At 47.2% G+C, this 14,049-nt stretch overlaps 3 protein-coding genes across 3 annotated transcripts; 1 reads left to right on the top strand and 2 right to left on the bottom strand.

Moving 5' to 3' along the window:
- Nucleotides 1-1,449: 1,449 nt before the first annotated feature.
- Nucleotides 1,450-2,178, top strand: PSV08DRAFT_411922 (P-loop containing nucleoside triphosphate hydrolase protein; the record flags this gene model as incomplete). Its single annotated transcript, XM_066093917.1, has 1 exon — nucleotides 1,450-2,178. The coding sequence occupies one exon, from the start codon at nucleotides 1,450-1,452 to the stop codon at nucleotides 2,176-2,178; it is 729 nt and encodes a 242-aa protein (XP_065948549.1).
- A 3,059-nt stretch (nucleotides 2,179-5,237) lies between these two features.
- PSV08DRAFT_327255 (uncharacterized protein) lies at nucleotides 5,238-5,907 on the bottom strand. The gene has a single exon (XM_066092731.1). It carries the CDS (start codon nucleotides 5,864-5,866, stop codon nucleotides 5,627-5,629), a length of 240 nt encoding a protein of 79 aa, XP_065948548.1. The 5' UTR covers nucleotides 5,867-5,907; the 3' UTR covers nucleotides 5,238-5,626.
- Nucleotides 5,908-10,925: 5,018 nt separating this feature from the next.
- PSV08DRAFT_373806 (uncharacterized protein) lies at nucleotides 10,926-13,565 on the bottom strand (the record flags this gene model as incomplete). The annotated part of the gene is made up of 6 exons (XM_066093278.1): nucleotides 10,926-11,963; nucleotides 12,013-12,342; nucleotides 12,392-12,972; nucleotides 13,019-13,293; nucleotides 13,340-13,430; nucleotides 13,484-13,565. 6 exons carry the CDS (start codon nucleotides 13,563-13,565, stop codon nucleotides 10,926-10,928), a joined length of 2,397 nt encoding a protein of 798 aa, XP_065948547.1.
- Nucleotides 13,566-14,049: the final 484 nt, after the last annotated feature.

Here is a 14,049-nt window from a genome sequence, read left to right as displayed (position 1 = left end):
GCCATCCCAGCCATCATCGCGGCGCAGAGGCAGGATCGCTGTGCGAGTGCAGGACCAGGCCAGCCGCTTGTTCATGCATACGAAGCACCGTAAGTTTGTATCTGGCCAGTCTTAGCCAACGAAATGGTGAGTTTGCCACTGCAGAAGCATGGCCGTGCATCTGCATGCCGCAACTAGGCCATTGGACCTGCTTGATGCCCGCGCCGTTCGAGCAAGGAGGCTGCAGCTTGCTTCATCACCTCACAAAAGATAGGATCAAACCGCTGCTTGCAATCGCGTTGAAGTGAAACAGCCCTCCTGGCCACTGCCTGCGGTCCGCAGCCTCTTTGCTTGGAGACTGCATGTGGTGCGGGATCTGCAGTGTCAAGGCCATTGGCTGATTGAGCATCCACTAAGCTAGGAACAGGACAACACGACTGTGGTTTGCATGCATAGATTGGAGTTTGGGCAACTGAATTGGAAAGACCAAGCCTTGCCTCAAGTGAGGAGGTTGGTATCGAGTCAACAATGCAATCCCACAAGTTGCCAAAACATATGGTTAGTTACCCCAAGAAGTACCGGTTCCAAAAGGCAAACACAACGTGAAGGCGCCAGCCCACAGGGCCCCGATGTGTACAAGGCAACACCGACGAGGCTACCCATACTTCACCGGAAATCCTGCTGTTACTAGCATCCATATCTTATTTTCTTGGCGATTGTGTCTTTTGTCTGCCCATGTGTGCGCGCATCGTAGGTTTTAGGACTCTGTACTTAGAGCTGCCGGCTCTCTTCAAAGAGTACTCCATTCCAAATCATCTGAACATGGATACCACTAAGCTTAGCACGATTTTCGGACTTCGCGCTGGTGTTTTAGCATCTACTTCCTACATGAACCGTTTCACGGATGTCGTCACTTTACTACCTGCCATCATTTGGATCTCAGCAAATCTCGGACTCTTAGAGAAAATCCTGGAGTGGCTCTTTGCCTCTGTGGTCATTGACGAAAGCCATGAACTATACTTTCCTGTCATCGAAATCGTTTCAGCAATCCGCGTAAAGGCCAAGACTCAGATACTCAGCAAGACAGACAAAAGCGCAAGACTGGGCATGAGTAACACGACCACAAACGGGCTGAGTCTTGTCCCAGACTCCGAAACAGGAACTTCGCGGCAATCCTTAAGCTTTGAGATCCCGTACGGTCGATCTTGGTTCCTCTGGAAATATATCTTGTTTGTTGTGGACCGGCATTCTGGTCACGAACCTGCGCCTAATGCGCGCCAAGGAACTGGAGGGTTCATTGTACTCAGGGCGTTTGGGCTGTCCACGCAGTCAATACAGGAATTCATAATCATGGCAAGAACTACGCAAAACAATACAAAGGCGCAATTCACCGCTATATACAGTCTGCACAACAAGCATTTTAGGTCATTCAAAACATGGCGCAACCCAGTCCACAGACTTCATCGAGGTATGGAATCCATCACACTAGATGATTCTACAAAACAAAGTGTTGTGAAGGACATAGGGGACTTCCTGCAACCAAGCTTTGCTCAAATGTGTCAGAAGAATGGTATTCCATGGCGCCGGGGCTATCTTCTTCACGGACCACCTGGAACCGGAAAAACAAGTTTCGTCAAAGCTATAGCTGCATATTTCCAACTTGATGTATACATACTATCACTTCAAGACAGCGAAATGGATGACACAGAGCTGCAAAACATCTTTATGACTCTCCCACAAAAATCTATTGTTCTGGTTGAGGAACTAGATCGAATCAGTGTTGCACGCAGGAAAAGCAAAGAAGTGAGCTTCGTCCAGAATGGCCTTGAACAGAATGATGTAAAGTTCTCACTCTGTGGTTTGTTAAGTAGCTTGGATGGATTTGCTACCGCGGAAGGATATATCCTGATAGTAACATCCAATCGGCCCGAACTGCTTGATGAGACCCTCACCCGTCCAGGCCGTATCGATCGTAAGATTGAGTTTAAGTTGTCGACAAAGGCCTCGGCGATGAAGATGTTTGTTAAGATTTACGAAGGGAAACAGGCTAACGTACATATGTTGGCCAAGCGGTTCGGGGACCTTATACCAGACAACAAACTCAGCCTAGCAAGGATCCAGGAGTTTCTGCTCGCGTCCAACCCCGAAGATGCTATTACGCGGGCTTCAGTACACAATAGCAATTGTGAAGATGGTTGAGCATGTGGCAAACCCCCAAGTTGTTGCATTTTCCAGTACGTTGGTGGATATAATTCGCATCTCTAGGCTTATATACGTATGTAACTGGCTATGGGGTCAGCTTGGTCAGAGACAACAGTTAGCATAATGGAATTCTTCCACATCACTTAGCGAACGTAACATTAGGTGTTTCCTTTATGTCGGGACAGCACAAGTTAAGTTAGTTTCTGTCAGCGATGCGTCCTCTTTCAAACTCTCAGACCAATCAACACATCATATTTACATGGCTTGACTCTGTTTGGACAAGCTTACATCAGGCAGATCCGTGTCCTGCGTGGGATGACAACCAAGCAGCGTGCGCAAACCGGAAGCTGCAACTGCATCAGAGTGTACCTGTCCTGAAGCTGCAGCGAGCACTCAACTAAGGAAGCGTTATGAGCCTCGTGGACCCCTTTCTTAAGGCTCAATGGTGCTGACAAGAGCCATCATGAATCACTTATGTCATATAAGAAACAAGTATAGAGTTGGTGATAAATTGGCGTCAGCAGCTTACATAACTTCATGTCATTCCACGGGCCAGGAATTCCGCGAGAATGGAATTCCAAGCCCACGGAATACCTCAATTCTGGAATTCCACATGGATATTACTGCTGACGATGCCCATGGATACCACGCTTGATCAAAGCGAGTTTAAATTTCTTTTCACCGTGGATACGTTGCAGCTGGCATCTCCATGTTGATTTACGCTATTGACACATCGCATTGATCTATATAGACTTGCTCTATCTACAGTTTGCAATACTTTTGGTTTCATGGTTGCATAGTCATCACTCCTGTACAAATACAGAGCTACGTATGACGTGAGCGCTATGCCGTTGGTTAGACCACCAGTTTCATAAGATGATAAGGTTATGCTTACCCGAAGCAAGAAACCTCAAAAAGCAGGTAGCCACCTATGATACGCCGCTTTTCGAATGATGCTTGTGCAAAGGATGACTAATATTTCTTCCCCTTCGAGCTCTGACGTATCTATGGCATACGCCTCGAGCTGGAATGAACATCCAGATGATGGGAGATCTGCAAGTGGGAACAAAGATGTTGCTCAACATCAGAGTGAATTTATCGCTTTAAAGGAAATTCCAATGCGACAGCAAGATGACGCACGACAAGCATATCTTGAGGATTTAGGGTATGGGTGGAGAAACGAGTCTATCAAAGAACCAAAGATGCAGTGTATATGTCTTTGGGAGAGATTACAAGCGGCCCAAATAGAACTTCTCCAGCATAAGGTATACGATATGGAAAGGTCCGTTGAATTGGAAGATAATATCTACCGGCTACAACGACAAATTGTGACACATGAAAACTCTGGAAAGACACCACAGCAAAATGAGGTCTATGTATCAAGACATGCGGGAATTGTAGTCGATGGAGCAAGTGCCAGACATAAAAAGAGGAAACGTTCAGGCTCTATAGACGATACATTTATGCCTGACCGCAAAAGAGTACGCTACAAATAGACAGATCAGTGCAAATCATCGCGTGCTTATAATGGAAACGGCCCTATTGAGCCAAGGAGGTAGACATCGTAACTCTTTGCAATGTTATATCCACAGAGAACGGGTTAGCTTAAGGAACAGAGTAGGATATAGCTTGATGGGGGTAGCAGGTTCATGTAGTTAGAGTAATCGGAGAACTAGTTCCTTACATTCCAACAAACCAACCACATGGGCCGGGGCGATATTCCAAAAACCGGTTGCGATTTTGGCATTCGGTCCTGCCTCCATTTGAAAGTACAGATTTGAACCCGTCCGAGGTATCATTCACTAGTTAACATCAATTCTTTAGGCCAGAAAAAACCCCTGCACGGGAAAACAAGCGAGGTACCTTGACTTCGGGCGCGTAGAGCTTTTTGCATATGTAGAGCATCTCGTTTGCCTTCGTAGACGGTATACTAGGGCTTTCTCCAAGCACTTACACTTGGTTCTGGACAATAAATTACAGCAGCATCGTCACTACTACCTCTGCTTTATCTGACATTAGAATAGTGCGCCTTCGATTCAGCAGCATAACAAGACTTTTGTGGCGCCTGATAGGGCCAGGGACGTCTTTTTCCACCCCATGAGCCTTACTGTCGAGCGATGAAATCGTGCTTGCCCTGTGGTTACTGTGGTACGAGTAAAATCATGCAATTTTGCCATCCTAGTAAGAACTTCTGGTTGATGCTAGTCCCATCTTGGGAAGCCAAGGGCGATTCCTCGACACGGACATATTCACACGTCGTAACTTACGTTGGTCATCCGGTAATATCCGCTTGTGACTATAGCCTTCGCGAGTGGATGATCCGAATCAACAAAATATCGTCATTCCACCATAAACTGTGTCGCACTAAGACAACGTGAACGTTCCTACGTCCCTATGATGTAATATCTGTATCCGCTACAGGTATTCCTCTAGACTTTCGTACCTTTGAATGTAAGGACTGGAGATAGGACACTCATGTATAGACAATAATCGCAGGAACATTGGAGAACTCAATACACATTAACATGCTATGCCCTTTCTACAGTACTAGGCAAAAAGTTTCACCTCGCCAATTGAAATCAGCCCATCACCAAAGGTTGACGCCAGTGCTTCTACGACTTATATCTCCACCAAAGCTACATATTTTTTGAATTTGAAAGATGCAATTAATTCCTCTATACTAGTATTTGGTTTGCCAGCCTCGCGCTTGGCGCGTTGCGCGGAGGCGTCGCGGCATTGACTCAATGAGTGCCTTGATCTGGCTACTTGGTATCCTCCGCCAGCACTCTTTTAGTGCCCTACAAAAACCATCCAACTATTCCTGAGATTTGCTGTAATTGAAGTACTGTGGATAGAAGCGGCTCATGTTTCGTTTAAGAGTCTATTAGAGGTGCCTGATAGGGTTGAGGTCTGGTGAATAAGCTGGCTAGCTAAGTGGTGTAATCTGGTTGGTGGTGAGGAACTCGCGCACACTACCCGCGGTGTGTATACGCGCGTTATTATGCATGAAAAGCTGTGAGGGCCGCTAGTGGGGTAGAAGACCTTGCTCAAGGGTTTAGATATAACTTTGGACGCTGTACCTACCGCGGGGAGCATCTAGATCCCTTTCCATGATCACCAGAGGACTGCGTCGCCCTTGGCCGCGTCCATCCACCCATATAGCCCCCCACACCATCTGCTGCGGGCCCTGGCTGGCACGAGCCTCTGTTAGCATCCTCCGCTTCTATTTCTCTTCTAGATATCGAAAACACCACTCCTGTGTGCCACCCAATCCCTTCTGAACTGAGCACTCATCTGAGAACTTGACCGTGCGCTGATGCTAAGGAAAACTACGGTACCGACATGCGAATCTGTAGCGCCGACGAGCTTGCTTAGGGGTCAGCTTGGGTCGTCTTTTGCAGCGGTGCTTAGTTAACTTTCGACGTTTGAGGACTGAGTATAAGGTTCAGCGGCTGGGAGCCTTCGAAGGGGTGCCATCTGGGTGCATAAAGACGGTGACTTTAGCAAGGTCTTCGTATAGTATTTTTGGATTAGCTCGTGCCGCACGATATATCAGCTTCTGCTGGTGATGTGAAAGTATCTGTGGGCGGCCGGAGCGAGGTTTATCCTGTACCGATCCAGTCTGGTGGAGCTTATTGTATCTATAGCTGACGAATTGGCGTGGTGTAGCGTTGGTGGTTGGCATTCAAAAAAGTAGATTAGATTGGTGTTGGTGGGGTGATGGAGCTAACCGAGGTGAAAATTATTGCTCATAGCTGTAGCTGTAGAACAACCTCTTTTGGCAGGTGGATAAATCTATAGTATTCCTGTCCATCTCGCTCAGTATGCTCTGATTTGACAACATCGGGAGGCCCAAAGTGCAGAAGTTGAAAATCGTAGTATGGGCAGTTGTCACTAATGTCAACCGGCTGTTGTAGGTAAATTCCATCAAGCGTTGTGAAAGCCTGTATTATTTCAGGGAGCTTGCATGTCTTGGTGAACACTCGAACCACTACCCTCTTCTTTCTGATACAATTGTCCACATTTCTCTCTGGTATGACCTGGTGATCGATCTCGCCGCCGGCGTCCATTATCTTTTGTAGTGTAGGGCGTTCGGCTTCGAGAGTTGTTGACAGAGTATCTGCCGTTGACCAGCTTGTTGGGTCAGTCTGGTCATGATGCCGATCATATGTATCGTGACCACCGAAAGGTGGGAAATAGATCTAGAATTCTGGTAAGCACAAAGACTGTGTGCTGGGTTTCCATATTGTACCGTTCCGCAGCAGACTAATGTATCCGAAGATGGCCAGACTTCCTTCAGTGCGACCTCGTTGGGTTTGATGGTCATTATAATTATGGAACGACGTGTGCTGAAGAGACGAGCATGCGCAGTGTGGGTGGTGTGATAACATCAGATGGTGGGAAGCTTCCGAAGCCACGCGCCAAGCAGGCAGCAACAGTGCGCGGACAGACTACGCTAGCTAGGATAAGCTGCCTAAGCACTGTGCAGCACTGTCACATGCGGTAAGCGTCTCGTCAAATGACCGTGCGCTGGGTACGAAACGATTTGCCACCAATTCCGGTCAAGATTGTACACCAAGTTGGGAATTAAGCCGAGATACTAGCAAAAATACAGCGTTTTGATTGGGTTAAGAGCCTTGATATGAGGCTGCAGACCTAAAAAGAACTCGTTTTATCACTTTCGCTTCCATGTCATATTGTTATAGATCCTTAGTGAAACTTTTTGCTTATTAAGGGGCTACAAGTGTATCTGGCACAAGTGGATGTACGCGTAAAGCCAGACACGAGTAGTTGCGCGGAGCATTGCTAGAATAGGACATTCCGCGCCCAGATGGAACATATTGTTGAGAGCATGGTTCCCCTAGGCGCAGCACGACCCACGACCGCCTTTCTCAAAGCGAGTGCGGTATGAGAGAATTGCAATGTTACTCACACGAAGAGACTCGGTTGCAGTGAGAACAGTCTTGCCTCGGTTATGTCGCTAAATCCAACTCATGCTGCCAGCTGCCAGGGCATGGTTCACCAAGGTTTCAGTGCAGGACCCGTGTAAGAGTGAACTGCCAGGGTCGACCAACAAGCAGCTGAACGTGGGGTGCGCTTCCCTTGGTTGGGGCCAGCCGTCCCGTAGCCGTCGGCGGCCGGATGCACTGGCTCGAGGTGATGGCGCTAAAACTGGGTGTCGTAAATTGGTCTGAGCACGAGGCTCGTGCCAGGCCCAGCCCTGTGCGCGTGTTCTAACCTGTTCAGGAACGTCACGTAATGTCCGCAGAGCTCAGGCCATATGCCAACAGAGAGGTCCGGCGGCAACACCAGCCGCGCATGCAGTCTCACCACGGCAAATTGAAATAACATTGGCATCTTGATCGAAACTTGACATTCACTTGGCCGATCGCAATCTCGGCTATTGCAGGCTAATCGTAGTAGGATCTTTTGACATGACACGGCCTCGACCAGGCCATCATCACCCTTTTGCCTTGCTCGCCCTTTTTGCCTTCCGAAAGCTCGCTTTAGCTTCATCCAAATTAAGATGCACAAACCAAGTGATTTGCAGCGATTCTGCATACGTAATGCTGACGATATTAGAAGTTGGTTTCGTTTGTTCTGGAGTAATTCACCACTAAACGTCTCACACGCAAGCCCCCATGTACCTGAACTTCTGGGGGATATTTCACATTCACAGGTTTCCTTTTGGACATCTTACATGGTGACACGATCCTCAGTCGCTGGCTATTACTCACCCAATCCTTATCGAAACCTTACGCTATCACATGTATTTCTGGATGCTTATCCCAATTCTACTCAACACAGTTTAGCCAGAATACTTTCAATGAACATTATGAATTGAGCTGAACAGATATACGTTAACAGGACACCATTGGCAGATATAGAGTTCACTGTTGGTTCTGACGCCTTTCCCGATACTCTTAAATATATCCAGGTTTGTCAAATTTTTGGACACAGAAAACATCAGGCTATCATTGATTTTCTACATTAGGGTTTAGAGATGAAGAAAACAGAAACTCCAGAGTCACCTTCTTTCCAACCACAGAAACATGACTCTGCGTCCCATTCTGCGAGATCAGGATTGCTACCACAAGGAGACACGAGTATATGCTATACCGAAAATAACTGGATTAGTACGATAAGCCTCGAAAATCATGCTGTAACGGTAGAAACTACTTTTTTGCCAAAGAGTATCTCCCACGTGCGACATCAGAATGGTGAACGGAGAAAGATGACTCCAGACGTATTACCTATTTGTTTGAAAGTAAGAAGGGGGGCTTGTCCAGATTGCAGACGTTATAAACGCAAGGTAGAGACTCTATCCGATGAAGTTTGAAACAAAAAAGAACATAACTCATAGGTTACAGTGCATACATACCCTTGCTCCACAGCCACAAGCACAGAATCCTCAGCAACAAACACTACAGCCCATTCGATCGCAGCACCTGCAGTACGGTACGCGACCATGGGTTCGAGATGAATGGTTCTTTTTCACGCATAGGAGGAAAACTTATATCTATGCTGTGGTACAGTGCCTGGGTCTGAAATCGGATAGTAGATTTGCCGTCCCCATATATAACGGCCAATATCAATTTTCTCTGTCTGAAGAGTTAAACCGCCTATCACAAGAATTGCTACAGGTCCTGCTACAGAAACTGGACGCGTCTCAAACGGACATTCGAGGTGTTTTACTTAATTTTGCGGTAAATGTGACAGTTTGTTGAAACACTTCGGACCTTTGATTTGGGGGAGATCAAACCGGGACCACTTGCTAGAGCCTAATCCAGATACCGGATACAAAGCGCATCTGTTCTACGATATCCCTGAGCACAAAAAGATGTGAGTCTTTATGCGTTTGCGTGAGAAGTAAGCGGGTGCTGATCCTTTTGCAGTCTAAAAGTACACATCCACCGATGAATCATTATAAGGATGACGAACTACATCAATAATTGCAAGCTGAAACAAAATCAGTCTCGCAACTGTGGGCATTCTCTTGCATTCCATCTTGAGATATCTGCTCCTGCAAATCATGTCTTGCCGCTAGTGGCTTCCATTGCACCTATCAACATGCATCTGAAGAAGGACTCCCCATGTAGTTCAGCATGCTCCACAACCACAATCAGAAAGTCTCCAGCGGCAAACGTTACAACCACACCGACCGCAGTACAACGAATATGCTCTTCTTTCATCTCATGCACCCATTCAGCATCAACAACCTTTTGTTCGCCTTGGTAGTGAATCTAGCAGCCGTTGTGCGCAAGCGGTAACAAATAAGCGAACTGCGGCCTCTGATACGCAGCCAATATCTGGAAACTCTTTACTAGGTCGACTTGATAGCAATCTCAAAATCGCTCCAATATGGAAACCATCACGGGCTGATGTAGCAGGCCGCACGCCGCACGCCGCTACCGAGTTTGGTAGAAGTTAATCTAAACCATCATGATATTCACCGAGCTCTGCTGAAAAGCCAGCATCCAGACTCAAAAAAAGTCCTTGAAAGTCAGCAGCTGGGACTGACGCGAAATAAGTATAAACTACGTCATGCAATATCAAAATCATCATGGTTATGCAGCAGTGTACAAACTTCGTTTTGATTGCTTCCAGATGGAACCATACAGAATAAGCCTAACAATGATGTTACAGGGACGCTTCATAGGCTGATTGTATAGCGAGATTAGTGCGGTACATGGGACCCGTCACAGCTTATAGGGCAATAAGTCAAGATAGAAGCTTCGTCAATATGAAAAAGGCCTGATTTTTTCCTTAGTATCTACACTTTACGTGTAATTCAGACTATGGTATATCTTCGAACACTGGCTTAACGTAACTCCGATTCCTGCCAGACATACATATATAACCTCAAACTCGAACACAGCCAACTTTGGGACTGCAGCACAACATATAGCCATCCAGTAGGTAAACTCGAAATACATCTAATCTAAAGACGCGTTCCTATTACGCAAGACTCAAACAACCAGCTAACCAATAAGCTCCAGAGTCATGTGGCAGCCCCAGTACAACAATAGTCAGTGAGCGAAGGCTTGAAGAAAACGTTATCCTATCAAGTCTCAAGAAACCACTTCAAGATGTAAAATAAGTCATAAAAAGGCATAGCAGCGCGATTCCAGAAGGTTCGTATGGAAGGTTACTGGATACCAACTTTTCAAATAGGCCTCACGCGATTGGAATTTAGGACGTATACAAGGACCAGAAGAGGGACTATGATGTACAGAGGACAATAGGTGGTTACTAAGAAGAAATGATCTAACTACGCTATTAATCTGAAACTTTTATAGCTAGATATACCATTCAAAAAAAATAAAGAGCACGAGTATCGACTCCGTTGAACGAAAATAATTCAGGAAAGAAGAAAATCGGAGATTAACCGAATTACAATTTAACGCACTGAGCAGTCAGTGTATGACCAAACGCATACATTGTAACAGTGGGGACACATCAAGAAGTAATAGAGAAATAACATGTAACCAAACGATACAAGAATAGTAATACAGGGAGTGAACCGTCAAACGTCGTAGATACAATGTTCTCTTTCCAATCTTCCAAGATAATGACGTCATACTTACATCACTGTCGCATACAAATGTCTACAGAAAGTTGGGCTCTTGTTCGAAGACGAAATCAGGCGGCCTAATCTGTATGTGAATGCCAAGTGCGAGCAGCTCCCCTTCAGCTATGAGGCCATTTCCATGCTCTAATTCACCAAGATAGAATCCACTGATTTACTTTTTGTCGTTGATAGCGCCTATTTGTCTCCACCGTTTGATTATCTCAGCCCAGTGCGTGTTGCGGGCATCGATATCTAAGATCAAACAAGTCTCACTGTCCACACGGGCGCAGAACGGAAGTAGCGGTGCAATCACGCGAGGCCCAGCACCATGTACAGACCCTTCTATTACAGAGATATTATCTCTATCTTTCTCTGTTGTCTTGCGCCGAAAGATAGCTCTCGCTGCTGAAGGCACGGCCTTTCGAATACACATTCTTTTTCCACCGCCAAGTGAAGTAGCATGCTCTCGCAAGGCCACGCGACCATCGAGTATCACGAATGCCGGTAGAAACGGGTACTCAGAGCAAGCAATTGTCTCACCACATGCGAGGACTCTCACCACTGTTCCTGCCGAATGCAGCTCGGGAAGTGTGAATTGCTTGTTATTCCTGTTGTGCTGATGCAAGATCGTCTTGCACAATGCAGTGAGACTGTTAGCGGGCAAGAAGGAAGAGCTTGACCGGTGCTCGTATCGTAGACCACAAATCGCGTCTTCCAGCGTGTCGTATACTCGGAGCTGCTTCTGACTAACAGATGCAGGAGCACTAACCACTGGCGGAGTGGCTACGCTATAGCTACAATCCACTTTGCCCCGCTCCAAATCACTCTTCAGTGTTAGCTGGGTATGAGAAACCACGATGCTGAAGAAGAGAGTGTCCTGTGTTTTCTTAGCTTGGGTTTGTATATACTCTGCGACGCTGGTCTCAGCTGAATCCACCGCTTCCAAGTTGAGTATGATATGCGAAGATTGACAATATCGTCCGAAGATCTGGTCTAATGAAGGAATAGCAGAAGAGCTGATGCGTCCCTTGAGGCTTACCACGACTGGCAGCATTAGCCGAGCTGTAGACGACGAAGACTGCAGCTCTGTAACCGTATAGCCCATTTCTTTCGACAGATCGCCAGGAAAAGACATCTGAGAGAAAAATGATGGAATATATGGCACCGCACTCAACGGTACGTGTGTGCACAGTTGTGTCACGTGGGGTCGCTGTGTATTAGGTCAGCGCCCGCTCTTCTCAAGACGCATGGCACGTTACCGAATCGAGGATGTGGTAGCAAAATTGCAGGGTTACAACAACTGCAAATCCTACCCCCACTCCCGGTGCGAATCCAAGCCAAGTACAAGCGATTGTAGTGCTCGCGACGACGGTCCACTCGCAGCTAGTAAGTGACGCTGTGGAATCCCACAACGCTTCCAGCATCAGCTCGATGCCAACGAAGAGCACAAGAGCCGAGGCCTGTATGGTCGGTACATAAGGCAGGACGCGGAATGAAAAAAAGAAGAATGCAAGCGTGAGAAGCGCAATCAACGCGGCTTCTGGGCGGCGGCCTGTGGCACGATAGAAGAATCGAGAGTTCGAAAGCACCTAGATAACATAAGTGATGATCTTTCTTGGGAGGAGCTGGTATACCCACGAAGAGATTAGGCAGAGTGCCAATCGCCCCAGCTATCGTATTCGAGATACCATGGCCAACAAACTCGTGATTCATGCTGTTGTCCGACTTGCCCCGTTCCAGAAGCGCTTCTGAGGCAAAAATTGGTAAGCTCAGGGCGCCAATCAAAACGAGTAGTATGATATCACGGATTCCAGCCGACAAGGCGTACCATTCGACCTTGTTGAAGTTGAATAGGGCCCAGTAGTCCCACTCGGCTGCGGCGGTAGCCTGAGTGGATCTATGCTCTACACTGAAGAGCCAGCCAGCTGAGACAAGCTTTTTCATGGAAGCGTCTTTGCATGTCGCTACGACGAGCCAAAACACACCCGCCACAGCAAAACAAAATAGCGGTATATAGAGCGGATGCTTCGTCGGCTTCTTCGGTATTCGTTCAAGGCAGGAAAGGCGACCTGATGAAGAAAGTAGAACGGCTGGCCCTAGAGAAGCAGCCAGCAAAGGCAAATGACTCTTTTCGAAGAGAGTCTTGTAGCTCAGGTGGGCCGATTTGGAAGAAAAAGGAATCTCAAGCCCTAGAACAAATAGGGAGACACCCACAGCGCCTGTCACTGTCAGTTCATCTACTGAAGTACCCCAGAGCGCTCTCACCAACTACACCAGTCTTGACTGTTCGAGGAAAGTATCCCGTGAGTCTACCACAGCGCAATGCTGCAAGTGCAAAGAACACGCCCCCCAGCAGGAGGCTCGTCAATGCATATGCGACCATTGTTGTCGGAAGCACGCCAGGATGCTCCGGGCTCAACTCCTGCTGGATGGAAGTGGCAATGCTCCTCAAAAATGGGAGTGCCTCCGCCAGCATCGAGCCTAAGGCGCTCGGCATACTCGACCCCCCACAGGTGAGAGTGATTTGGGAGACGACAGTGCTATGTATCATAAGCAAGTTTTGGTACGACAGAGCAAGTGTAATACCTCATGATGTACAGAGACATCGCCTGGCTCTGTAGATTAGCAAAGGCAGCCCCGTGCGCTGATGGTGGAAAGATTAGCAAGCCAATGGACACTACAGCAGGTCAGAGGTTACATCGGCTGCTTGTTATTGAGATGTTTGCTTGCCTGCTTCTAGTATGTTGAAAGACGTCCCAAGAAGAATGGCTGCTGGAGAAAGCTTCAAAGCGCCACGGAAGTTCAGCAGCATTTTTCGATAAAGTTGCAATAATCCCAGGCGCCTGCGTATAATGCTCCAGAATGTATCAAATCTGCCTGGTAGCCGGCTATAGATAAAAGCGTGAGTACAGAAATTTTGTCTTCTAGAGCTTCTTGCCTTGCTCATTACACCAGAGCTTCTCAGGTTGCAAAGCAGTACTTACTACTCGTTGCGGAAGCCTATCTCTCATTTTTCTAGTAGACAAGCTCAGAATGGCTAGGATTACAGTGAGCATCCTCGTTACCGGGGCAGACGGCGTTTCTGGCCTAGCCATGGAGGGTTCTCGTTGAGCACACCATGAGTAAGCTGATTACGCTATCATTACATTGATACGACTGCGGCAGATGCTAGGTCAGCACATATAACAGACAAGATGTTAAGCTCACTGTTCTCTATGTCGCTGCAAGGTGCCTCTTACCGTAGGGATTATTGGCAGTGGAGCTAGTTAGTTCGCACGTCTACATTCCCTCATCAC

The sequence above is a fragment of the Bipolaris maydis genome (genome assembly GCF_028858645.1).
Source record: "Bipolaris maydis strain C4 unplaced genomic scaffold PSV08scaffold_13, whole genome shotgun sequence".
Classification (NCBI taxonomy): Eukaryota; Fungi; Ascomycota; class Dothideomycetes; order Pleosporales; family Pleosporaceae; genus Bipolaris; species Bipolaris maydis.
This window is presented reverse-complemented; position numbering and strand designations above follow the sequence as displayed.

What these genes read in the sequence shown, in the direction of transcription:
- PSV08DRAFT_327255 (XM_066092731.1), bottom strand. Translation starts at nt 5,866, where the DNA reads ATGCCAACCACCAACGCTACACCACGCCAATTCGTCAGCTATAGATAC.